Source organism: Bos taurus, chromosome 18 (assembly GCF_002263795.3).
Source record: "Bos taurus isolate L1 Dominette 01449 registration number 42190680 breed Hereford chromosome 18, ARS-UCD2.0, whole genome shotgun sequence".
In the NCBI taxonomy this organism is placed as follows: domain Eukaryota; kingdom Metazoa; phylum Chordata; class Mammalia; order Artiodactyla; family Bovidae; genus Bos; species Bos taurus.
Window position 1 is genome coordinate 43285646 of NC_037345.1, and position 27216 is coordinate 43312861.

General features: G+C 47.9%; 1 protein-coding gene across 3 annotated transcripts in view; it reads right to left on the bottom strand.

The window, feature by feature from the left end:
* SLC7A9 (solute carrier family 7 member 9) overlaps positions 1-10614 on the bottom strand; it is a 37000-nt gene extending 26386 nt beyond the window's left edge. For 2 of the 3 annotated variants that reach the window (XM_024978048.2, XM_005218925.5), the window contains exons 1-9: positions 10522-10601; positions 9799-9935; positions 7175-7322; positions 6654-6896; positions 6061-6186; positions 5763-5862; positions 3270-3314; positions 2677-2800; positions 1736-1839 (exon numbers count right to left, since the gene is read on the bottom strand). In XM_024978048.2, the coding sequence (XP_024833816.1) occupies positions 1736-1839; positions 2677-2800; positions 3270-3314; positions 5763-5862; positions 6061-6186; positions 6654-6896; positions 7175-7322; positions 9799-9885 (977 nt within the window). In that variant the 5' untranslated portion in view covers positions 9886-9935; positions 10522-10601. 3 annotated transcript variants of the gene reach the window in all.
* Between the last annotated feature and the right edge of the window lie 16602 nt (positions 10615-27216).

Below are 27216 nucleotides of genomic sequence, written 5' to 3' on the forward strand. Positions count from 1 at the left end.
AAGGAAAGCTATGACAAACCTAGACAGCATATTAAAAAGCAGACATCACTTTGCTGACAAAGGTCATATAGTCAGAGCTACGGTTTTTCCAGTAGTCATGTACAGATGTTGGCCCATAAAGAAGGCTGAGCACTGAAGAGTTGATGTTTTTGAACTGTGTTGGAGAAGACTCTTGAGAGTTCACTGGACTGCAAAGAGATCAAACCAGTTAATCCTAAAGGAAATCAACCCTGAATATCCATTGGAAGGACTGAAGCTGAAGGTCCAATACTTTGGCCACCTGATGTGAAGAGACGACTCATTCAAAAGGACCCTGATGCCTGAAAAGATTGAAGGCAAAAGGAGAAGGGGGTGGCAGAGGATGAGATGGTTGGATGGCATCATCGACTCAGTATGCATGAATTTGAGTAAATTCCAGGAGATAGTGAAGGACAGGGGAGTCTGACATGCTGCAGTCCATGGGATTGCAAAGAGAAAGACACAACTTAGTGACTGAACAACAAAAAGAGTTGTACCTGCAACAGACTAATCAGAAACTGAAATTTTTTGCATTTTTGAAAATACCATTTATAGTAGCATGAAGAAATATGAAATATTTCAGGGTAAATCTGACAAAATGTGTGTAAGAATTATATACTGAAAACTGCCACTCCAAAAAAAAAAAAAAAAATGAAAGAAGACCTAAATAAATGGGGGGATAAATCCATGCCCATAAATTAGAAAAATCAGAACTTTGAAGCTTGCAGTCCTCTCCAAACTGAACTATAGATTCAGTAAAGTTCTAATCAAAGTCCCTAAGGCTTTTTTTATATAAATTGATAGGGTAATTCTAAAATTCAGATAGAACAACCAAGACACTTTTGAAGACGTCTTAAAGGACTAGCACTAAGGCATGATTTTGTGGTATATATTTCATTTTTTAAAGTGTATATGCATATAACCTTTGGCAATTTCAATCTCAGGACTATACCCCCAAGAATGCTGGAGAGATGAACAAAGACATGCTCAGAATGTTCCCTGCCAATGTCTGTGAAAAACTCCCCAACCCAGCCCATGAGTGGAGGTGATGTGAAATATGCTACATTGGTCAAGAGGATTCCAACATAACTGTCTCTAGACCAGATAGGGGCCAGAGGCCCGGCAGGAACTGGCGAAGTGCCTGGTTATGTAAATGAAGTTTTCCTGGACCATAGCTACAGCTGTTGGCTTTCCTACTGCAAAGACAGAGCAGGACAGGTTTACATGGCCTGCAAGCTTAAAATCCTCACTATCTGCCCTTTAGTTTACCAATTCCTCATCTAGCTGCTGCTGCTGCTGCTGCTAAGTCGCTTCAGTCGTGTCTGACTCTGCGACCCCATAGACGGCAGCCCACCAGGCTCCCCCGGCCCTGGGATTCTCAAGGCAAGAACACTGGAGTGGGTTGCAGCCTACCAGGCTCCTGATCTAGACTGTCTATCTATTAACATGAAAAGATGTTCCAGAAAGCTCATTCTGTGGAGTCCCACAAGTAAACCTCGCTCACCCGGGTCGCCAAGCCCTGCCTTGTGCTGGCGCTGGCGGCACTATCCCCACTCGCTCTGGACCACTGGGACCAGCGCCACGAGCCCGCCGGCTCTACGTCCTCCCTCCCGCCCAGTGTGTGATTTCCGCTCTGTCACTGGGGACTCATGCCCGGCCCTGGCGCCGCCCCGCGTGCGTGCGCGCGCTCCGCCCCAGGGTAGGTGCTGGGTCCTACCTGCCAGCAGTAAAGCACGACCCGTTAGCGGCGCCGATGGTTGAAAACGCCACGAAGAGCGGAACGATCCACGAGGCGGGGTAGAGGACACGGTCACCAAACGTCTGAGAGAGAAGTGGGTGCGTCTTGAGACCGTGCGCCCCCAAGAGCCACCGGCCCCACAGGCTGCTGAGCCCTCCCAGCGGCCCCACTGAGCTGGGCTCCAGGACGCCTCCCTGAGGAACGGTGGGGCACCAGTCTGGAGAAAAGGACCAACATCCCCACCCCGCCCCACCTCTGCGGATGGTGATAGACAGCTCTTCTCCCCTGCTGCCTTGGCGTAATTCTCAGTGTTTCCACATCCTCTGACGCCCTCACTCTCCCTTCCTCGGAATGACCAGATCTCCCTCCCACTTGAGCCACCTCGTCTCAGGGTCAGTGGGCCGGTCACCAAGCCTGCCTCTCTCTGCTCCCTGTCCATGTCCCCTCATTGCCTGTTTTCAGTTTCATTTCTTGTCCTGCCCCAACTCTGCAGGTCTTCTCCAGCACATGGACCCCGCCCACCTTTCCCCTGTCCCTCATCCCCATCCCCCTGTCCTTGCTTCCCTCCTCACCCAGATGAATTCCACAACCCATTATTATCACTCCGTCCTACAATGACTCCCCTGATCTTGCTCTCCCCTACACTTGCCTGTCAAAGTCCCAGCCCGGGTGAAGTGGAGCCCTGCGCTCTATGTTGAGGAGGCAGGTAGGGTGCGCTCGGAAGGCAGGACCTCCCAGCTGCTGGCCACCTGGAAGGTAGGCCAGGTCTCTGGTGCTGCCCTATCCTGCTCAGATTCTCCCCGTGTCTGGTCTCCTAGACGATTATTCCGCCCCCCAACCCCCCCTACACACACAGCGTCCTTCAACTTGAGCATTTATCCCTTGCCTGTCCCCTCCCACAGAGACCCCGGGGCACTCACCACGGCCACAGCCTGGGACTGCAGGAGCTCGGTGGCCGTCATCACAGTGAAGTAGGACACGTTCATGAGGATGTAGCAGCCTGTTACTAGTGGGATCCCAATGATGATGGCCAGGGGCAGGTTTCTGGGAGGGGCGGGGACCCAGAGACTCAGACCAGAGCATCCATGACAGACTCACAAGATTGTGGTCTTAGTCTAGTCCTTTCTTCCAGCTGCCCGGCCGGCCCTCTACCTGCTCCCGGGGGAACTGCCCTTCCTGAGGCTTCCTGATGCTCACCAAGAAGCAGGGAGCTAGAGGGACAGCAGAGCCCCAGTGGGGACACTGACACTAATGAGAAAGAACTCTCCCTCTCCTTAGACTCCAGGGCAGTAAAACTGAATTTGGTTATAATGTAAAATAAGCTAGAGTTCTTCCTTCCTCTTAGCAACCTCAAACAAAACCAAGCTCTAACAAATGTCAATGAGCTGATAGAAAACCATCCACTGTCTGGAAGTGGGTGGTGGATGATTGGGGGAAGCAGTTCCACCTTATGTTTGGGGGAGAGAAGTATGCTAACCTGTCCACTGTCTCCCCTCTGACTCAGCTTTCTTACCTGAAAGGGTTTCTGAGTTCTTCTGTGATGTAGTTGAGTTGATTCCTACCGGGAAAAAAAGTAACACTGAGTAACATAACTTTGACTTTCTTTGCTAAGATTATGAAACACAAAATATAAGTGTATGCCTCATTTAAACTGTCGAAATGCTGCACTCAATATGTCAGCAAATTGGGAAAACTCATCAGTGGCCACCAGAATGGAAAAGGTCCATTTTCATTCCAATCCCAAAGAAGGGCAATGTCAAAGAAGGTTCAAACTATGATGCTAGCAACTGTATTAGTTTGAGTTAGTAAGGTTGTGCTTAAAATCATTCAAGCTAGACTTTAGCAATGAACCGAGAACTTCCAGACCTACAAGCTGCGTTTAGAAAAAGCAGAGAAAGCAGGGATCAAATTGCCAACATTCGCTGGAACATAGAAAAAGCAAGGGAATTCCAGAAAAACATCTACTTCTGCTTCATTGACTATGCTAAAGCTTTTGACTGTGTGGGTCACAAAAAAACTGTGGAAAATTCTTAAAGAAACAGGAGTACCAGACCACCTTACCTGTCTCCTGAGAAACCTATATGTAGGTCAAGAAGCAACAATTAGAACCAGACATGGAATAATGGACTGGTTCAAAATTGGGAAGGGAGCACATCAAGACTGCATAGTTGTTGTTGTTCAGTCATTAAGTTATGTCTGACTCTTTGCAACCCCGGGCTTCCCTGTCCCTCACTACCTCCTGGAGTTTACTCAAACTCAGGTCCATTGAGTCAGTGATGCCATCCAACCATCTCATCCTCTGTCGCCCCTTTCTCCTCTTGCCCTCAATCTTTCCTTCAATCTTTCCTTCAAGACCCTCAAGCATCAGGGTCTTTCCCAGTGAGTCCGCTCTTCATATCAGATAGCCAGAGTATTGAAGCTTCAGCATCAGTATCCGTCCTTTCAATGAATATTCAGGGTTGATTTCCTTTGGGCTTGGCTGGTTTAATCTCCTTTGGTATATTGTCACCCTGCTTATTTAACTTATATGCAGAGTACATCATGCAAAATGCCAGGCTGGGTGAATCATAAACTGGAATCAAGATTGCCAGGAGAAATATCAATAACCTCAGATATGCAAATGATACGACTCTAATGGTAGAAAGTGAAGAGGAACTAAAGAGCCTCTTGATAAGGGTGAAAGAGGAAAGTGAAAAAACTGACTTGAAACTCAATATTCAAAAAACTAAGATCTTGGTATCCGGTCCATCACTTCATGGCAAATAGAAAGGGAAAAAGTGGAAACAGTGATAGATTTTATTTTCTTGGGCTCCAAAATCACTGCGAATGGTGACTGCAGCCATGAAATTCAAAGAAGCTTGCTCCTTGGAAGGAAAGCTATGACAAACCTAGACAGCATATTAAAAAGCAGAGATATCGCTTTGCAAACAAAGGTCCATATAGTCAAAGCAGACTATTGGTTTTTCCAGTAGTCATGTATGGATATGAGAGTTGGACCATAAAGAAGACTGAGTGCTGAAGAATTGATACTTTCAAACTATGGTGCTGGAGAAAACTTTTGAGTGTCCCTTGGACAGCAAGAAAATCAACCCTGAATATTCATTGGAAGGACTGATGCTTAAGCTGAAGCTCCAACACTTTGGCTGCCTGATGGGAAGAGCCAACTTTTTGGAAAAGACCCGTATGCTGGGAAAGATTGAAGGCAAAAGGAGAAGAGGGTGGCAGAGGATAAGATGACTAGGTAGCATCACTAACTCAATGAACATGAATTTGAGCAAACTCTGGGAGATAGTAAAGGACAAAGGAGCCTGGGGTGCTGCAGTCCATGAGGTCACGAAGAGTCAGTCGTGACTTAGCAATTGTACAACAACATCATAGAGAAAATTCCCCTGTAGGAATTTTTTTCCCCCTGTAGGGCTTTCTCTTTTAAAGAAAGCCCTGGTGGTGGGGGGGCTACTAAGATCTGCACATTCTTCAGTTGGTAAGTCTTTGTACTCCATGGGAATTCTGTAACTTTTCAACAATTATTGGGAGTAATGAGTCCCCAGCGTGCTTTGAAAAAAAATGCAAGATTCGTTGTCTGAAAAGAGAACGAAGCCTGCAGATTCTCTGCACGAGGGAAAGGCCAGTGATCTGGATGGCCACATGTATTTGCAAAGTGGAAAGAAAAGTGCTCATGCCTGGCAGCCCTCATTGCTTCCAGTCCAGCTGAGCCTGTGCTCGTCTGGTGAAGTTTCTGCAGGAGGCCCCAGCACGGGGGCTCATGGGCCACTGTGTCGGGGTCTGGTGCCAGGTGAGTGGCTGGGGGAGGGGCAGGTGCCTCTGGGGTTCAAGGAGAACAGAAGGGTGAAGGGTAGGGTACTTAACAAAAGGGAGATGGGAAGGTACATGTTAGAGTCCCACCAAATCCCCAAAAGGAGAAGTTATTGCTTTCCATGTGGTTTCAGGAAGATAGCCTAAAGAAACCCACAGGCAGACGTGTGCTGTCTTAGACCGAGTGCCTTACCATCCATCATACGCCCAGAGTCCATTATATAATGCCAGACTGATGGAGCCCACAGACAATGATGCGCCTTCAAAAGAGTTTTCAAAATTCCTCGTATTTCCTGTAATCAAGGCAGATAGTTATCAGCTGACTAGACTGGAACTGTGTGAAGGAAGGGGATGACCAATGACCTCAGGTAATTAAACAAACTCTGAACAACTGGGAAACTATTTCCACTGCATGAAATGTATGCTTAGCAGCAAGACCTCCAGGTGGTCTGTGGCGTGTGGCCCCACCCTCCCCTCCAGCCGAAGTTCACCTTGGGCCAGGAGGACAAGTCCGCTGACGATGATAATGACCACGATCACCATCTTGGCCGCCGTGAACATGTTCTGGACATAGCTCCCCAGCCGCACGCTCAGCGCGTTCACCGTGGAGATGAGCACTGGGAAGTCAGAGGTGGGCACTGTTCTGTGTCTATGGGCTCAACATCACCCTCCTGTCTTAAGGCCCTGGAAAGAGCCTCCTTTCCATTCCCAGGCCCCGTTCCCCGCCAGCCTCCCCTCTCCACTGCCATATCCATGCACCTTTGAAATCCAGCCAGGGCTGTCCAACCCCCTCCCCAAACTCCACCTCTAAGAGCAATGGAGATGCAGCCAGACTCCAGCCAAGCGCTGCCCTGTGGGGTAGCCTACAGCCAGCCCTCCCCGATGGCTCTGATGGCCCCGCAGAGCGGAGACCGAACGTCAAAGACCATCAGGCTTGGGACCAAGGCCAGCCCTGGCCCTGCTCCCTGCCGGCGCCTCCAGGCCCACCTGGCCTCTTTCTGGGTGTGCAGGAGCCCAGTTTCTCCACCCCCAGCTGTGCCAGGTCTTTTCTGCCCCCTGCCTGGTGTTCCTCACAGGTACTCACAGATGGCAGCGGCAGCCAGGGATTTAACGACAACTTGGGGAGGGCTGCAGCCTGAGTAGAAGGGCGCACAAACGTACTCGGAGAAGCTGAGGCAGATGATGGCAAAGGATGAGGGCTTTATGACGAACAGGCTGCTCCAGGAAAAGAGGTATGCCGGAATGGGGCCAAAGGCCTCCATCAGGTAGGGGTACTCGCCCCCCGACTTGGTGATCATCGTGCCAAGCTCTGCAAAGCACAGGGCGCCTGGAATACAGAGAGAAAGGGGGCCCCGGGCCCCTTGTGAGGTCTCGCCCTGGTCAAGGGACCCCCTCTCCCCAATGGGGGTTGTGCTCCCAGGGCCCACCACGGTGCCCCTCATCCTGAGCTCTGGCCTTTGGACATTCCGTAAACCCCAGTTTACACACATCTGCACAAAAGCATTGAGGGGTTCTGGGCAGCGACACAACCCCACACAGACAGAGCTCCAACATCCTGCCCCACATGCAACAGGGGATCATTGCCAGGGTGGGCATCTTTGTTACCCAGTGTCGCAAGAACCCCACACATGGTCCATATGATGAGACAGGGTCCCACGGCTTCCATGTTCCTGAGCACAGACTTGGGGGAGATGAAGATCCCAGAGCCAATGATGGTACCCACGATGATGCAGGTGCCACTGAACAGGCCCAGCTGGGTTGTAGAGCGGGGGAGAGAAGAGTTAGTGCCGCTGCAGGGTGCAGCTCAAAAGGCCGCACGCAGCCCTCTTCCTTCCATCCTCCTCCCTTTCCATGCTGGGTACAGCCAGGCAGCCCAGAGTCCCAGGCACCTTCACCCTGTGCTGTTACAGGGAGAGCACCAGGGTGCTGCTTCTGGGGATTTGTGTGTGTGCGTGTGTGCGCGCGTGTGTGTATGTGTGTGTGTGTGTGTGTGTGTGCGCACACGCTCAGTCATGTCCAAACCTTGCAACCCCACCAGGTTCCTCTTTCCATGGGATTCTCTAGGCAAGAATACTGGAGTGGAGTCATTTCCCCCCTCTAAGGGTTCTTCCTTACCCAGGGATCCAACCCAAGTCTCTTGCATCTTCTGCATTGGCAGGCAGATTGCTTATCACTCTGCCACCTGGAAAGCCCCTTGCTTGTGTGGAGTAAGTCCGTTAATCCTCACAACAACAGTGAGTCAGTTATGCCATTATCATATCCATTTACAGAGGAGAAAACAGAGGAACAGAAAGACCCAGATATGCCCAGGGTTCACAGCCCGTGCAGTTCACAGGCCTGGCTGAGGTTCCAAGTGCCAGCCCTTACCGCTCTTGACAAAGAGGCCCAGGTGGTAAGGCCTGACTTGACAGTCACTCACCAACAAAGGCCCTTAGGACCTACCTCTGAGCTGGGCCGAGTGGCACGGAGTTCCTCCCCCAGACTGTGAGTGAAGTCAGGGTTTTGGGCTCCTGGCTGGGGCCATGGGGGTGAGGGGTGAGTGACAAGGCCTCTGGGGACAGAAACACTCAGGGGCTGTGAACTTTCTCTGATGCCCTCTTTTAGAATATGACCTTCCTACCAATGAGACCAGGCTCGGACACACCCCATATGATTCCACTCCCATGAAATTCCACAACAGGCAGAACCAATCTGCAGAGATAGAACATGGAGGGGTGGGGGGGTTGCCACCTGGAAAGGGGCAAGAGGGAAGTTTCTGGGGTGACCACTTTGTCATACTCATCAAACACTGAAGATCTGTGCGTTTCACTCTGTGTAAATCCTACATGAATCAAGAAAAAAGTTCTAAGGAAGAAAATGGTCTGTTTCATGTTCCTACTTACAACATCAGCCCCCCGAAGCCACCAGCCTGATTTCTGGAGCTTGAGTTGAATGTACGTGTGCCTGTCTCTCTGGGCACAGGCTGCACTCAGAGTTCCAACTCAGAGAACATGGAAGAGCCCAGCTGTGACGAGCCCCCAAGGGACACACTATTGGAGGAGTGGGGGTCCAGAGAAGTATCAGCTTCTGTTTCCTATGGCCATCTCAGATTTCCTCCTCTGATGGCCCAGGTTGACTCACCAATGGCTTGGACCTTCTACTGAGCTCTGCATTCACCCTGAAGCTGCCTACTCAAGTTTAGGACATGCTGAGGGTTTGCTTGGCTGTGCTTCTCTCACGGCCAAAAGGAGGGTGTTGCTGCTCATCAGCCAATTCCTGGGGCCCTGGGATCCCAGGGTGACATAAGTCAAGCCACATCATTCCCCCTGGCAAGCCTCTGGTCCCTCCTTCATCTCTTCTGCAGCCAGACATGGGAGCTCCGGAGGCTCTGCCCAGAGCCCAGCCCACTTGTCCTGCCCTTGACACCATCCTGACCTCACTCTGGGCGCCCTTGGTCCTCATCCTCTGAGCCCGAAGCTTGTCCATTCACCCCCCCCACACCCCCAAACCTCTGCCTCCTCACAGGGCCAGTGACAACCCCATCTGACCCCTCTCTAAGCTGCAGGCAACTCCAAGTTCAGCCCTTGTGTGTGCTAAGTTACCTCAGTTCTGTCCAACTCTTTGTAGCCCCACGGACTGCAGCCCTCCAGGCTCCTCTGTCCATGGGGATTCTCCAGGCAAGAATACTGGAGTGGGTTGCCATTCCCTCCTCCAGAGGATCTTCCCTGCTTCCAACCAGGGAGCAAACCCACGACTCTTAACGTCTCCTGCGTTGGCAGGTGAGTTCTTTACCACTAGCGCCACTTGGGAAGCCCTGGTTCAGCCCTTACTACATTCCAACCTAGAGGGATCACCTGTGTGACTCCCATGTCAGACTCACCACCCCAGCTACTGGCTAAGAAGAAATGGGACTTCCCTATCACCGGAGGAATTCAAACTTAAGAGGATACATGTGGTGAAGGTGCTGTAGCAGGGATCCGACATCCGAAGTTGTCTCTGACTATCCGGGAAAAGACTGTTGGCCTGAGCAAACACCAGCCATCTAGGTGCTTACCCAGCACATACAAGCACACATGTATTAGCCTCACAAGAATATGCTGAGTTCACTGGCAAGGAAAGGGGTGTGAGTGTGAGAAATTGTTTAATCAGAAGTGCTGTGTGTGTGTGGTGAAGGGGGAGGATGACTTGGTTGCGTACACCCACCCCTCCTTGATTGGACCTGGGAAGGGCCTGCCCCCAAGGATCCTTACCTCCTTTTGGAGACTCGTGGTCTTGGGTTCGCTGCTCTGGATCGACTTCTCATCCCCCCTCCTTTTCCTCAGGCTCGTCTCTTCCATTTTCCCCTCCCACCAGTTCTAGGAGGCTGCAAGGAGACTCAGCAAATGCTCTAGCAGGCAAGGTGCGAATAGAGTCAGCTGTGGGTTGTGAGCACTGATTTCACAAGCAGATAATTATCTACAGTTTTACAGTTGGAAAAGTGCAGCTGTCGACTCCGTGGGCATAATTTGCTCGGGTCCAACAACATCCTGAGTGCCCTTCAGACCCTGGGGCAACTGGGGTTCCAGGCTCTTTTCCAAACTCCTCCAGGGCCCCCGCGCTCCCTCTCCCATCCTCTGGGTCCTATATCTCGGCAGTGACATGCCTGAAAGTCATTCTGCAGCCCAAGCTCATCTTTTCAAAAGCTTTTAAAAAGAAATATTTTAAAACATTCTAGAATCTACTTAATGGAGTCTAGCCTAAGGAAAGAAAGCTTTTCTCACAATTAGTTTCCAAGTTTTAGGCCCCTCGCGCATAATAGATCCACAGTACAGATATTTTTTCATTGAGTGATGCAAAGAGCATTGATGAGCAAATAAAACGGTAAAAGGCTGAACTAGTTGGTGGTCATTTCCTGTTCCCTTTCTCCAGATAAAGGCCCTCTCGGGTCCCCAGGCCAGGGGCTCTGCCAACCTTCCCATCACCGATGGCCTTACCTTCACCTTGACCTCGAGGAGCCCAGGGATCTCCCCTGGCTGTCTGACCACCTTCCTCCACACAGCTGTGTCCTAGGAATGGCCATGTCTCCTGCCCAGGAGAGGAGTAAGCCAGAAGGTACAGAGGTCAACAAAGGTAATTATTAAGCACCTTTTTTTTTTTTTTAATCTATGAAGCTTGGGTAGACCATGCAAAAAAGGGGAGGGTTGGGCAAGCCAGTTTCTCTCCCAAATGTTTTTGTTTTGTTCATTTGTGTCCAGACCGGGTTGTTTTAAAATTAACCAGATTGCTCCAAATCAGCCGCATCTTGTAAGGAGAAATCTCTTTCTGAAAGAAGAACCAGCGGAGGTAAATTTTGGAACCCACTCTTCTGTTATCTTAATAGGCTGTGTTTACAACCCCAAGCAGGCAGCACAAACAAACAGCAAAGCTGCGTGTGGAGCTCTTTCAAGGGGGGGGTGCGGGGAGGACGGGAAGAAATTTCCCTCCCCACTGAGGAATTTCCTCCAGCATTCTTGGTCCGCCATCCCTCTGGTTCTGACCAAGGCTGCAGGGTGGTGGACGAGTCCTTCCCACTCACCTTGGCCGGCGGCTGGATTTCGGCGCCCTCTGGATCCACAAGAGAGTTTGTCCGATGGGGACACAGTGAGGCCTCTGCTCTGTCCACACCTGCAGCCCTGGCCACACGCCTCTGTGATTTGTTACTGCTGCTGCTCAAGTGGCCCTGGCCCATGCTCATAGGACTTTTTTAAAATTAATTTTTTAAATCAAAGTATAGTTGATTTACAATGTAGTGATTTACAGTGTTTACAGCAAAGTGAGTCAGTTATACATAATACATCTATACTTCTTTTTTTTAAACTTTTAGTTTTGTATTGGAGTATAGCTGATTAGGGGCTTCCCAAGGAGATCCAACTAGTCCATCCTAAAGGAAATCAGTCCTGAATATTCATTGGAAGGACTGATGCTGAAGCTGAAACTCCAATACTGGCCACCTGATGTGAAGAACTGACTCATTTGAAAAGACCCTGATGCTGGGAAAGATTGAGGGCAGGAGGAGAAGGGGACAACAGAGGATGAGGTGATTTGATGGCATCACTGACTCAATGGACATGAATTTGAGTAAACGCCAGGAGTTGGTGATGGTCAGGGAGGCCTGGTGTGCTGTAGAGCATGGGGTCGCAAAGAGTTGGACGCAACTAAGTGACTGAACTGATGGCTTAATGGTAAAGAATCTGTGTGCTAAGGCAGGTGATGCAAGTTCAGTCCCTGAGTCCGGAAGATCCCTTGGAGAAGGAAATGCCAACCCACTCAAGTACTCTTGGCTGAGAAATCCCATGGTCAGAGGAACCTGGCGAGCTGTAGTCCATGAGGTTGCAGAAGAATCAGACACTTAGCATGTAAACAACAGCAACAACATAGCCGATTAACAATGTTGTGATGGTTTCAGTGGACAGCAAAGGGACTCAGCCATACATATACATGTAACCATCCTCCCCCAAACTCCCCTTCCATCCAGGCTGCCACATAACATCGAGCAGAGTTCCCTGTGCTATACAGCAGGTCCTTGTTGGTCATCCATTTTAAATATAGTGGTATGTACTTGTCAATCTCAAACCTATCTCCCCAGTGCCATCCTTCCCCACTTAGCCACTCTTTTTTAGATTCTACCGCCATATAGGCCATTACAGAGTACTGAGTTCCCTGTGCTATACAATAGGTCCTTATTAGTCGTTCATTTTATATATTATAGTGTGTATATGTCAATCCCAATCTCCCAGTTTATCCCTCCGCCCTTTCTCCCCCTGGTAACAATGTTTGTTTTCTATATCTGCAGCTGTTTCGTAAAGAGGTTCATTTTTTTAGATTCCACGTATAAGTGATATTACATTTGTCTTTCTCTGACTTCACTCAGTATGACAATCTCAGGTTGAAGGACTTTAAAGTGAAAAGGAGCGCAGATGTCATAAATTTCGCATTCTTGCTTACTCTCACTTGGGGAAACCGAGGCCCCAGAGGGAAGGAAGCACATCAAGGGGTCCGGAGACCTCTCGTCTCAGAGAGGCTGCAGTTGTGCTCAGCGGGGCTGGGGGCAGACCCAGCCCTCCCCGCTGACACCAACTCCTCAGCTTTCACTAATCCCTTATCTCAGATGAGATCATACCTGAGACGGAAGAGCCCAGCCTAAAGCATGGTTGCTTATCACTGGGCTCCTCCGGCAGCTGTGCTTGGGGGTAAATGTAACAGCATTCTAGATATCCAGATGAGCCCAAAGGTCACAGGACAGTGCTAGTGAGTCACTGGGGATTACTTTGGGACAGGCAGACCTGGGAGAAGGGAAGATTTCTCAGGGTCGTCTCCTAAAGCCTTCTGAGAAAGTGGGGGATCTTTGCTAGCCCAGAGTCAAGGTCCCGATGTGGAACTTTGTTACCTCTTCCCTCAGTGGGGCCCCATCTGCTCATCAGGGCACCTGCTCCCCTTGACTGGCATGGGGCCAGAGCCCGAGAGAGCATGCTCATTCGCGGGCTATCTTTCTTCGCTGGCTATCTCTCTCTCTCTCTGGAGCGTGGAGGCAGGACCTGCCCACAGGCTTGTTAGAGTCACTCCTTCAGTATTTGCTAACACTGCAACATTCAGAAGAAGGTCTGAATGCAGACCTTGCAGAACCCTGCAGAAGGCTCCCTGGGTCAAGGTCGCCCCAAAAGGCTGCTAGGCTAACAGAAATCACTGAAGACAGCAGAGTGGCAGTGATGAGCAGGAAGGGCCTGTGGAGCCACACCAGCCACATGGCCTCAGAGTTACTTATTGCTCTCTGAGCATTGAATTCTGAATCTGTGAAATGGGCTGGTAGTGGTACACCCCCCTCACCAAACAGTGAGAACTGCAGAGGGCTATGCAGTAAGCTTCCTGCGTGCGTATGTGCTAACTCACTCGGTTGTGTCTGACTCTTTGCAACCCCATGGACCATAGCCTGCCAGGTTCTTCTGTCCATGGGGATTCTCCAGGCAAGAATACTGGAGTGGGTTACCATGCCCTCCTCCAGGGGATCTTCCCAACCCAGGGATCGAACCCGAGTCTCATGCCTCCTGCACTGGGAGGTGAGTTCTTTATCGTTAGTGCTGCCTGGGAAGCCTGCATTAAGCTTCAGGGTTCTGTTAATGCAGAGGATCCCCTGGTCGTCTTGGGCCTCTGTCAAATGCTCAAATGCTGAGTTTGGAACTTCTGGGCACAAGGATCCTTGTTGAGGGTCAGTTCATTTTTAGTCCATGTGAGCATTTCTTTTCTTAAAACTTGTTTTCGTTTCATTTTTTCCCCAACAGAGTGAGTGTTCAATCAGTTATAAAGCTCCCCCCACTCCCGCTCTTGCTGCAGCAGGGAAAATAATGTGGATTTGTCTTAACACCATTTTCCCCCAATTCTTTAAGACCTTTGGCTCATTGTGCATCCAGCCCTTCCACCACATGGCTTAAGTTTTACCCCATTGCAGTCAATTTCCTCTTACAGTTAATTTCCTAGGAGGTTTCATGCTATTTTATTTTTTCATAAAACTCCATAAAACTTGTTTCTTAAGTTTCTGCTAAAACTCTTGACTTTCCCTTTCTTTTCTTTCTTTTTTTTTTTTTTTGGCTACACCACATGGCATATGGGATCTTAGTTCCCCAACCAGGAATGGAACCCACATCCCCTCCAGTAGAATCGCAGAGTCTTAACTACCGGACCACCAGGGAAGTCCTGACCTTCACTTTCTTTTTAAAAAAAATTATTTAGCTAGTTACTTTTGGCTGTGCTGGGTCCGTGTTGCTGCGCCAGCTTTTCTGTAGCTGTGGCGAGCAGGGTTTAGTCTCTAGTTGCGGTAACGGGCTTTGCATTGCAGTGACTTCTCTGGCTCCAGAGCAGAGGCTCTAGGACACTCGGGCTTCAGTAGTTCCATCATGTGGACTCAGCAGTTGCAACTCCCAGGCTCAATAGTTGTGGCACATGGGCTTAGTTGTTAGGATGTGGGATCTTCCCAGACCAGGGATCAAACCCATGTCTCCTTCATTGGGAAGTGGATTCTTTACCACTGAGCCACCAGGGAAGGCCCGTGACTTTCAAACTGTGCTTTCTCCAGTTGTAACGATGCTTGCAATCTGAAGATGATAACACCATCTGCATCTTATCATCTTATATTTGGTCTGTATTTGGTTCCCTGGCCCTGTAATGGTTTATAAAGACATGTTTAGCCCCGCAGTGTAAATCTATATCCCCATAGCCTCTTGGTATCTTGCCCTCAGAGTCACCGTCCTCTGAGTCAGCAGCAAGATCAAACCTTCAGACAGATTCTGGCTCTTCCTTTACCCCTTAAATCTTGTTCCAGACCTGGCTGCGAGTTTTCAGACCTTCTCTTCCTACGTTCACTCACCTTAGATCCCTTCCCTGTGCTTTCGACAGTAGTTCAGAACTTTGGGAGAATCCAAAGGACTGCACTAGTGTTCACTTACTGACCTGAATTCCAACTGGAAAAACTCATAAACAGTCAGTGGAATGTGCAAAGTCTTTAAAAGTCAAGGATTTACAGTCTGACTGTAAAACAATTAGCAAGGAAAGCACAATTTAAAATCTCTTATCTGGGAAACAATCTGTATCTATACATATATCCAAGAGCTATTTGAATAGTGCAATTCTACCTTAGAACTTTGTCCATTCTTTTTTGAGATATAATTGACATATAGTATTATATTAGTTTTGAGTGTACAATGATCCTATCTATATTTGTAAAATGACTATATTGTGAAATGACTGCCCCAATAAATCTAGTTAACATCTGTCACTACACCTAGTTTTAATTTTTTTTCCCCTGGTGATGAAAACTGTAAAGATCTACTTTCTTAGCAATTCTCAACAAAGACAGCATTGTTTACAATTTTTATTTCTTTTATTTGACTGCATCAGGTCTTGGTTGTGGCATGTGGAATCTTCGCCGCCGCATATGGGCTCTCTAGTTGAGGTGTGAGGGTTCAGCTGGATGCAGCTCTTGGCCTTAGTTGCTCTTCGGCATGTGGGATCTTAGTTCCTTGACCAGGCAGCAAACCCATGACTCCTGCACTGCAAGGCATATTCTTAACCACTGGACCATCAGGAAAGTCCCTCAAACAATACAGTATTATTAACTATAGTCACTGTGCTGTACATTGTGTCTCTAAAACATTTGTTTTATAACGAGAAGCAGTGCCTTTGACCACCTTCACCCATTTTGCCTACCTCTCACCTCTGGCAACTGCTAATCTGTTCTCTATATCCATGAGCTTAGTTTGCTTGGGTTTTGGGGGAGCTTTTTGTTCATTTTGGGGGCTTGTTTGTTTGAATCCTACATGCAAGTGAGAGCTTTTTTTTTTTTTTTCTTTGACCTATTTCACATAGCATAATGCTTTTACAGTCCATTCATGTTGTCACAAATGGTAAGATTTCTTTCTTTTTATGGCTAAATAATATCCTATTCTCTCTGTATATATTTGTACACTTGTGTATATATGTCCGGAGAAGGCAATGGCACCCCACTCCAGTACTCTTGCCTGGAAAATCCCATGGATGGAGGAGCCTGGTAGGCTGCAGTCCATGGGGTCACTAAGTCGGACACGACTGATCGACTTCACTTTCACTTTTCACTTTCATGCATTGGAGAAGGAAATGGCAACCCACTCCAGTGTTCTTGCCTGGAGAATCCCGGGGACGGGGGAGCCTGGTGGGCTGCCGTCTATGGGGTCACACAGAGTCGGACACGACTGTAGTGACTTAGCAGCAGCAGTATATATTCATACCTTCTTTATTCATCCTTTGAGGGACACTTAGGTTGTTCCCACATCTTGGTTACTATAAATAATGCTGCAGTGAACGTGGGGATATAGATATCTTTTTAAGTTTGTGTTTTTACCCAGAAGTGGAATTTCTAGATCATATGATAGTTCTGTTTTTAATCTGCATATTGTTTTCCATAGTGGCTACACCAATTTACATACCACCAACAACATACAGGGGAGAAGGCAATGGCACTCCACTCCATTACTCTTGCCTGGAAAATCCCATGGACGGAGGAGCCTGGTAGGCTGCAGTCCATGGGATCAATAGGAGTCGGACATGACTGAGCAACTTCACTTCCACTTTCATGCATTGGAGAAGGAAATGGCAACCCACTCCAGTATTCTTGCCTGGAGAATCCCAGGGGGATTCTGGTGGGCTGCCGTCTATGGGGTCGCACAGAGTCGGACACGACTGAAGCGGCTTAGCAACAATGTACAGGGTTCCTTTTTTTCCACATCCTTGCAAACACTTGTTATTTCTAGTCTTTTTGATAATATCCATTCTGATAGATGTTAGGTGATATCTCGTTGTGATTCTAATTTGCATTCCCCTGATTATTAGTGATGTTGAGCGTCTTTCCATGTACCTGTTGATCACTGGTATGTCTTCTTTGGAAAAACATCTTCAGATACCTCTGCCCATTTTTTAATCAGATTTTTTTTTGCTGTTGACTTGTACATATATATATATATATATATATACACACACACACACATATATACATATATATATATATGATATCATAGTTTCTATTGAAGCATAATTTTTTTTCTCTAAGGCCACCCTCATTTCTACCAAAGATAACCGAATTGACCCTCAGTTGTTTTCAAAGTAAGTTTAGTTTCGTTAAACTTGGCCTGATTATTTACATAAGTTCAGCGAGAACATCAGTTGACCATAGAGACTATTTTAAATCTGCATTGCTGGAATTTTTCATAAAAATCTCCAGATTAAATTTTTCTAATAGCCTCTTGAGGCCAGGAAGCCGTGTTACGGACTTGTCATCAGGCTCACCTGTAATACCTACATTCAGGTAAATTCCTCTCTTCTTGAAGGCCCACAGAATATCCTGAGGTTGACAGGCTGCCAGAAAGTGACATTTCTTACTCACCTGACAAGGCTGTTGGAAACAGTGTGAGCAAGGAAGCAGGCTGCTTTTCTAAGGAGCTTTATGGCTCAGTCGTGCCCGACTCTTAGAGACCCCATGGACTACAGCCTACCAGGCTCCTCCATCCATGGGATTTTCCAGGCAAGAGTACTGGAGTGGGGTGCCATTGCCTTCTCCGTTTAGACAGACTACTCAGAGGTAAAGAAAAACCTATTACAATTTCCTTATCAAAGTGGACTTTTGTCTTTTCAACATGGAGAAAAAAACAAATTCTAATTTTGTACCAGCTTTTAATATTTATTCACTCAAATTCATTTCAATCTTAGCCAGTCCTGACCATGCACAAGACTTTTTTCTCAGGGTTCATTTCCCCTAAACCCTCTTAAACTTCCCTTTTTCCATTCAGATTTTGTCCTATGCTTTCCTTCTCTTTTTCCCTTTTTAAGCATCTTATTTATTTATTTATTATTGGCTGTGCGGGGTCTTGGTTTCATTTCTGCGTGTGGGCTTTCTCTAGTTGCGGTGTATGGGTTTCTCATTGCAGTGGCTTTTCTTGTGGAACACAGGCTCTAGGGTGTTTGGATTTCAGTAGCTGCTACTTGTGGGCTTAGTTGCCCCACGGCATGTGAGATATTCCTGGACCAGGGATGGAACCCATGTCCCTTGTATTGGCAGGCAGACTCTCAACAACTGGACCACTTGGGAAGTCCCTCCCTCTCTTTTTTTCAACCTCTCTTTAGGACCTCTCTTTTCTTTTTGTTATTGTTGTTCAGTAGCTAAGTTGTGTCCAACTCTTTGCAACCCATGGACTGCAGCACGCCAGGCTCCTCTGTCTTCCACTGTCTCCCAGAGTTTGCTCAGATGCATGTCCAGTGAGCCAATGATGCTATTTAACCACCTCATCCTCTGCCACTCCCTTTTCCTTTTGCCTTCAGTCTTTCCCAGCATCAGGGTCTTTTCCAGTGAGTCGACTCTTTGCATCAGGTAGCCAAAGTATTGGAGTTTCAACTTCAGCATCAATCCATCCAATGAATATTCAAGGTTGATTTCCTTTAAGATTGACTGGTTTGATCTCCTTGCTGTCTGAGAGACTCTCAAGAGTCTTCTCCAGCACACAATTTGAAAGCATCAGTTCTTTGGTGCTCAGCCTTTTTTATGGTCCAACTCTCTATTCTCTTAGCAACATTCATTTACATTTTTTATATATTTTTTAAAAAATTTCCTTGCATATGAATATATTTTTCTATTTTATTGGTTTTAATTACATCAAATAATTAGAATTATTGGAACTCTATTCAGAAACTTTTTTCTAGTGAAAATTAAAAAGTAAGCAAGTGTGAACTGTTTGCTTTTTGACTGGTAAACTTATGAATACATTTCATAGTTTCTAGAAACATTCATTTCCTCATAGTTTTTTTCAACGTGGTATAATATGTGTTTTTAATGGACCTAAACATCTTTAGTTTTTATGTAATAAGACAAAAGTAGGTAAACTTAAGATTTGTTTAGCAAGTAATGTTTCAGTGTCTCCCATTATTTGGAAATTATCTAGAATATTCAGTGAATTCCCATCATTTAACTTAGGAAAACTAAGGTTTTAAGTTACCAAAGGATTTTGGAAGATAATTGTGAGTTTTATCCCACTTGCATCTATCTAAATCATTTGTTCCCAATAATGTGCATATTACCCATGAAAACTTTATGAGACATTAAACAAAATCAATCATTTTCTTTCTTTAAAAAAAATTCATTTCTTTAGACTGCTCTGGGTTTTCACTGCTGCATGCGGGCTTTCTCTAGTTGTGGGGAGCTGGGGCTGCTCATGGTGGTGACTGCTTTTGTCGCAGAGCTTGGGCTCTAGTGTGCACAGGCTTCAGTAGTTCCGGGCTCAGTAGTTGTGGCACATGGGCTTTGTTGCCCCTTGGCACGTGGGATCTTCCCAGGCCAGGGATTGGACCTGTGTCTCCTGCATTGGCAGGTGGATTCTTTACCACTGAGCCACCAGGGAAGCTCCTGGAGACAGGTTTAATTCTGGACGGGCGGACCCAAACTGATGGCTCCCTGGCGTTTGACCACTGTAGGAGTGCTCAGCAGGACTTGACGAGGACTCTTTAATTTTGGAAGTAGCTTGTAGGGGTTCATTTTTCTAGGACTTTATGAATACCCAGTTTCCTGAGTTTACAGTGGAGTAGCCTGGGGATGTTACCTGGAGTGAGCTGGCCTCTGTTTCCATTTTCTTGTATGACCTACTGAACCTGGCCTGAGTTAATAACACTGGAGATGGGCTTGAATTTCTGGGTCAGTTAATATGTTTAGAGTGAGGGAGGGTCTTCCATAAGTCATTTCAAAAGGGCTTACCTTGATAGTTGTCTTAGGAGTCATCCTGACCGTTAAGAGAGGTATTGGCAGCAGGCGATACCACCGCTCTGATGTTTCCTGACAGAATTTCCTTAAGGTTTTCTTTAGAGTCTGATGAGCCTGCACTACTTTTCTGGAGGACCGAAGCCTCCAGGGTGAATGCAGGTGGTATCTGATACCTAAGGCCTATGAGAGCTGTTGGGTAACCTTTGCTACAGATGAACAGCCATTGTCACTCTGGAGATAGCAGGGCAACCCGAACCTGGAAATGATTTCTCTTAAAAGCACTGTGGCCACTTCAATTGCCTTTTCTGCCCCAGTGGGAAAGGCCTCTATCCATCCAGTAAAAAGTATCTATAAAGACTAGTAAGGGGACTTCCCTGGTGGTCCAGTGGTTAAAAATCTGCCTTCCAATGCAAGGGACACAGGTTTGATCCCTGGTCAGGGAACCAAGATCCCACATGCCGTGGGGCAACTAAGCCTGTGTGCCATGAACTACAGAGCCCAGTGCTCTGGAGCCCGAGCACAGCTACTGAGCCCTCATGTCACAACTTGAGAGAAGCCTGGTGCCGTGACAAAGATCCTGAGTGCTGCAACCAAAACTCAATGCAGCCACAAGATAAAATAAATAAATGTATATTTTTGAAGAGATTAGTAAGTATTTGAAACACTGGAAAGAAGGCATCTGGGTAAAATCTATTTTTCACTCCTCTCCTGGCTAAGTCCCAGTTGCTGGACTGGGCTAGCAAGAGGGGAAGGAAGCTTGAGGTTGCTTCCTGGATTATGAGTGGCACAGAGGGCACAGGCTCAAGTAACCCTCGTTATTGTATCTGAGAGTCCTTTTCTGTAAAAAGCTAGAAAACAACTGTAGACATTGCATTTCTCCCAGGTAGAGAGAATCATGCAACCCTTTAACGATTTTCCATTGTTCAGAGAGAGTTATAAGTAATTTCTGATCTACGTGCCACCAACCATCCTCTCCCTTAGTTCCCCTTTGGTCCTGTGCCCAGGTCACTTCTGGAGTCGAGTACCTGGGTACAATGTTAGAAGTGATCAGGGACGGGATTAATGTCATTTCTCTTATAGACATAGGGCAGCTTCTTAGCTTCCTGACCTGCCCTGTTTTTCCCTGGATAACGGGAATTTCCCTTTGGTGCCTGTGGCCGTGGGTGACTGCCACCTGTTTTGGCTTTTGGACTGTTTGTATGAGGCGCAAAATCTCAGCCCCATATTTTATAGGGGAGTTTCTTGCATTTAAAAGTCCTCCTTTCCAGAAAGCTGCATGGGCATGTAAAACAAGAAAGGCATATTTTGAGTCTGTATATCTGTTTATAACTTTCCCTTCCCTTAGGGTTAGGGCTCTGGTTAGAGCTATCAGTTCAGCCTTTGGGGCTGAAGGGTTGAGTGGCAAAGGTTTTGCTTCTGTGACCCTGTGGGCGCTCACAATAGCATAGTCTGTCCTCCTGATGCGAGGGACAGAGTAAAGGGACAGAGTAAATAATTAAATAGTTAATCCCACTAGGGGATTATAAATAGAAAAAATGTGGGAGACCCCTATTTGTTAATGATTACTCAAGAGAGAAGGTTTGCTTAACCACAAAATCAGGTAGGCTTGCTTAGCACCCAAACCTTGCAACAGAAGCTGGAGACGTGCCCCCAAACAATAAAACAATGTGACGTAAGACCCACGTCGTGCCCAGTGAGCTCAGTAAGTTAATGATCCCTAGGACATGTTCTCTGCACATGTAAGAAAGGATAATTTGTAGACCTAGCTTGACCGTGAAGGGACAAGAAAACTCTCCTGCTCAGTCTGGAGGAGGAGAGATGATGGAAGCATGACGTCTACTCAAGAAAGGCAAAGGAGTTCTTCTTCCCCTCCCCACATTTCCTTTGATTATAAAACTGTAGCTCAGAAAGTTCTCGGGGCACAGCATCTCTTGCCTATGTGCCTGTAAGCCTCACATGCATCCTATTCTAATAAACCACTTCTTATCGGTCACTTTGCCTCTCGCTGAATTCTTTACTGCACTGAGACATAAAGAACTGTGTACCAGGGCTCATCAGAGCCCCCCAGATGACACCAAACAGTTGCACTGACACCATCTTTAATAAAACTACTGTCATCAGTAAACTGTTCTTCCTCGGGGTTTTCTATGGCTTGATCTGTTAGAGCAGACCTACAGGAATAAGACCTGCTCCAGGGATTCGAGGCAAGAATGTCAAGTTCTGGGGCTTCAGCAGACACTGGTGTAGCTGGGTTCAGGGTGTGGCAAGTTTTAAGAGTCACTGCTGGAGAATCAAGAAGTAAAGCCCATACTTAGTATTCAGCCTCCTGTTAGCCAGGGGTGGCCTTTGATCTCCAGAATCAAGCTTTGCACTTGAAGGGGGAGGTGGGTCTGGACCGCTTGTGGCTGTCCAAAGGTAAGCTTGGCTGCTCCTTCCACTAACAGAGTGGTGGCATCTGCTGCCCAGAGGAAGCCAGGCCAGCCTCAAGCCATGGAACCTATTTGCTTGGAGAAATAGCCTGTGGGCTGAGGAACTTCCCCTAGCTTTTGAACTAGGAAACCCCCAGTGGTGTCCCTTGTTTTTCAGCTCCATACAAGATGAATGGCTTGTTTAAACTGGGGAGACCCAGAGCAGGGGCTTTGGCGAGGGAGGGCCTGTTGATATCATTAAAAACCTTTTCCTGTTCCCTGTTCCAGAGCAAAGACTTGGAATCAGGGCCTTTAGTGGCTTCATATAGGGGTGTGGCCATTAGCCCAAGTCCTAGAATCTGAATTCTGCAAAATCCTGCCATATCCCAAAAGTACAGAGATGTTTCTTAGTCTGGGCCCAGTATAGCTAGTTTTCTGTCTGAACTAGCTGTCTACTCCCAGGGTTTATAATATATCCCAGGTATTTCACCTATTGCTTTGAAATTTGTGCTCTTCTCTGACTCTGTAACCCTGGGTTTCAAGGAAATTAAGGACCTCAATGGTGCTTTGATCTGAGGCCTCTCTTGTGGGGCTACATGTTAGTGTGTCATCTGTATATTGCAGAATAGCACCTCCTTTTATGTACACTTCCCTTAGTTCCTTTCCTAGGGCCTCAGCGAACAAGCGTGGGCTGTCCTGAAACCCCTGAGGCAATACCGTCCTCCTTTATTGTTGGATTTTGCCTGTCAGGGTTAATCCACTCGAATGCAAACAGATACTGTGGTGAGGGCTGAACTGGGATGCAGAAGAAGGCATCCTTGAGGTCGAGCATGGTAAACCATTGAGCACTTTTAGGGACCTGAGAAAGTACGTCAAAAGGATTGGCCAGGAGGGGATGTATAGGGATCACAGCATCGTTTGCTACCTTAAGGTCTCGTATCATCCTATATTCCTTGTTTGGCTTAACAACTGGCAGAACAGAAGTATTGTATGGAGAATGGCAGGTACCAAGATTCCATGCATTAAGAATTTATCTGGGGGGGGTGGGTTATAACCCCCTTTTTGCTTCTAGGTTGATGGGGCACTGTCTTTTGTTAGGGTAAGTTACTTCTGGCTTAAGGCTCATTTTTACGGATTCGGCATTTCTGGCTTTCCCAGGGACCCCTTGGTCCCACCCGGGAGAGCTCACTGCCTGCAGAAGGTGATTTGGAACAGGACTTTGTTCTTCTGGCTTGTCTTCATCGTCAGGGTCAAGATGAGTGGGCTGCTGGGGGTCTCCTAAGCGGAGTATGGCCTGGTTAGGGAGCTCAGGAGGTCCTGCTCCACCAGGCGGTTGGGACACTCATGCATAACTAAAAAGGCAGTGAAATCAACCGCTACTCCAATGGGCAAGTGAGAGCTCCAGTGAGGTGATGGGTGTGAGGCTTTCCGTCAACACCAGTCATAGTACAGCTTTTGGAGGAAAGAGGTCTTGCGTGAGAAATTGAGACAGAGTAAGTGGTTCCTGTATCAACTGAAAAATCAATTTTCTTACCTGCCACATCAAGGACTGCCTGGGGCTCCTCAGTGGAGACAGACTAAAATCCCTGGGCTGTCTCAGTCACCCAGCATGGCCATCTTGGGAGCCGGTTTCCCACTTCCCCTTGGGGACTTGCCCTCTGTTTGCAGGCTGGGCATTGCCTGGGGGGCTCTTTCTGGCAATCTCAGGCCCAGTAGCCAGTTGACTTGCATTTTTAGCCTTCGCCTTGTCCCCTGTGGGTCCGCTGGTTAAGAATCTGCCTGCAACGCGGGAGACCTGGCTTGGATCCCTGGGTTGGGAAGATCCCCTGGAGAAGAAGGGAAAGGCTACCCACTCCAGTATTCTGGCCTGGAGATTTCCATGGACTGTATAGTCCATGCGGTCACAAAGAGTCGGATACAACTGAGCAACTTTCACTTGTTGATTTTACCTCCAGACAGATACTCGACTTTCTTGGCCCCCTTGGGTTGTTCTGAGGTCGCAAAGGCATGGCTGACTGCAGTGGCTCTCAGGTTTACATAAGCCCTAGCCTGTCTTTTCTCATGCTGAGTCCTTTTTTTGCCTCCTCAGCCTGATCTCAATTGTTAAATATCCCAAAAGTCACCTCTAGGAGCTGGGGCATGGGGGTTTGTGGGCCAAATTGTAACTTTGGGGTTTTTTTGCCTAATATTGGGGTGGACTAGATGATAAAGTGTTGTTCCTGCAGGGACTGCCCAGAAGTGGAGGGATTTATGTTGGTATACTTTCTAAATACCTCTGCTAGCTGCCTGTGAACGATGGCTGGGTTTTCTTTCTCTTATTGGGTTACCTCTTTAACCCTTTCAATAATGACTGGTGTTTAGACACATTTTCTCATGATACACATTGGATCATGTTTCCTGGCTGTTGTTCCCACCTGGGAATTATAATTTGGGGGTTCCTGATTTGGGACTGCATTGCCATACATAGCATGATGTTCGGGTTGGTCTCTGGCAAGCTGGTCAGCGTGCTCCTGGGCTGTTGTCCAGATTCTCTGTTTTTCCCCAGGAGTACAGCAGGTGAATAGAACTACTTGGACATCTTTCTAAGTCAAGTCATAGACCAGGGCTAGGTCATGAAACCCTTCAACAAACTTACTAGGGTCTTCAGAAAATTGGCCCAGTCTCTGTTTGCATTGGCTAAGTCAGTTAAAGAGAACAGCACATGTATACTCTGATTGTTCCTTCACCATTTGCCACTTCCCTAACAGGGCATGATTTTTCCACTCCTTGGAGATAAGAAGTCCCACCATGGGTCACCCTGCAGGACTATTCTCTCGAATCTGGGATATCAGATTGTGCGATATAGGGGAACATAGGGAGGCAGAGTTGGGGATTGGTCAGAAGGACCAGGAGAAGCTGTTGGCTCTGGAGAATCAAGAGGCTCTGAGAAGTAGAGACCCTGTTAGGAGTGGGAGGAGCTGGGTTATCCTGACAGAATGGGAATCATCTAAGATGTCAGGAAAGTTTTCTGATTCCCCAGGCTTTAAATGGTAAGAGCCATATAAGGGCAGGATTCTGGTAAAGAAACAAACCGAAAGCTTGAACATAGGGAACCTCGGTCCATTTCCCATTTTGCAATAGTAAAGATCTAATTGTGAGATATTATAATAATTTAGGGACCCATTTGCAGGCCATTTTTCTCCATTTCCCAGCTAATACAAAGGTCAGGCACTGCTACGGTAAGATTTTTCTCCTTTCTTAGCCCCTCTGTCTTAAAAAATTTCTAGTTCCTAAGAATACACTCAAGGAGTGTTTCTTCTAGCTTTGAAGGGGACCTTCCCATGTCGAGTAACCTGCAACCGAGAACAGAGTGCTCCTAGAAGTGTAATCCAGCCTCCTAGGTACCTTTAGGAGGCACTGGAAGGGGTTCTGAGCATCCCTGGGGTTCTCTTCAATCTTATTGCTTGACGGGGTTTTGAGCATCTTCTGCTCCCCCATCGAATCACGGTCAGACGTTTCTCTGGCCCCCTTGATACCCTGTGCAAGGTGCCCAACCCAGCACCACTGGAGAAGGACTTTTGAGCCAGTATAGACTGGTTGTCAGGGCTTGGCTTAGGAAGGAATCCCTTGCCTGGAAAATCCCAAGGACAGAGGAACCTGGCAGGCTACATACAGTCCATGGGTCACAGAGTCAGACACGATTGTGCATGCACACACATGCACACACATACTTTGTTTATAGAGCTTATGTCCTGTGATAAGTCTCCCTACGCTGGGGTGTATTCCTTGAGACTGAGCATCTATGACGTTCATCATTTGGGCCTTTGGGGGTGGCCAGCCCAATAGGCTGTCCATAGCAATATGGAGGTTGCCAAGGCCTGGAGTAAGGGAGGGGTGGGTTCTGATAGATGCAAAGAGAAATGCTTGCAGAAACTGGAGTTGGGCGATCAGAAGATGGCATGGGGTTCAGGGCTCGCGGGCCAAGTGGGGAAACCCTCATAGTAAATTTCTGGGCATTTAGTAAGGTGGGAGACTAGACAGCAGAAAATCCAAAATCCTTTGCCCTGTCTGTCTTGCAGCTAAGACAGAAGTGGGTACCATCTGGGTTCTGTCTGACACGGGCACCACTGGGGTTGATGGTGGTAGGGTCGCAGTGTAGGGATGTTGTCCAGGAAACGCTTTCCTGAAAGGGCGCAGAGATCTGAGGTGAGAAAGAAACCTAGTTGTGTGAGGGAAGTGGAAGAAAAAGGCACAGTGAGGGGTTCCATGTGGGACAGACAGAGCGAGCGAGAGAATGAGTGTGAGAGAGGGAGAGAAAGAGACACAAAAGACGCCTTGGGTTCCCAAGACTGAAGCTCACCGGGGCTGAGAAGGGAACCATGGGTGTGTGACTCTCAGGCAGATGCAGCCAAGGGGAGCGTGGGGCGAGAGGAGACAGGTCCGAGGATCCAGCACGTAAGGGCAAGCACAGCATCCCTGAGTCCACAGACATTAGTGGTGCCCGCTGGGAGCTGCCAGGGCGTGTGGGGCCGGATGGGGGCTCCAGCAGCTGAGGCAGTAACTGTGCTGGAGCCGGGCAGAGGGTCAGGGGCAGCCCTGTCCATGAGATGGGAGAATGTGGGGTCCAGGAGGAGTTTCTAGTTCGGATGGAAGACACCTGAGGAGTCTTTACTGCTGATGGGAAAGCCTTGGACAGACAGAAAGGCTGCCCAGAGTGACCTGAACTTCCAGTCTAGCATATCTGGGAGGGGACAAAGTCTTCCAGGATGGAGGTGACCCTCCCACCCACCCACTAAGCCCAGCTGCCTGAGGAGTCAAGGAGGTGACAGTCACCAGCTGGAGAGGGGACAAGCAGGTCTGTCCTGCACAGTTCTCCGGGAGCCTGGGAGCTGTGGGGGGCTGGCCTGAGGCTCACCCCCGCTCTTCCCTTTTCTCCCCACCTCTCTCCTTCTCTCCCTTTCCTCTCTCTGACCTGAAGTCACAAATTATCTTCTAGC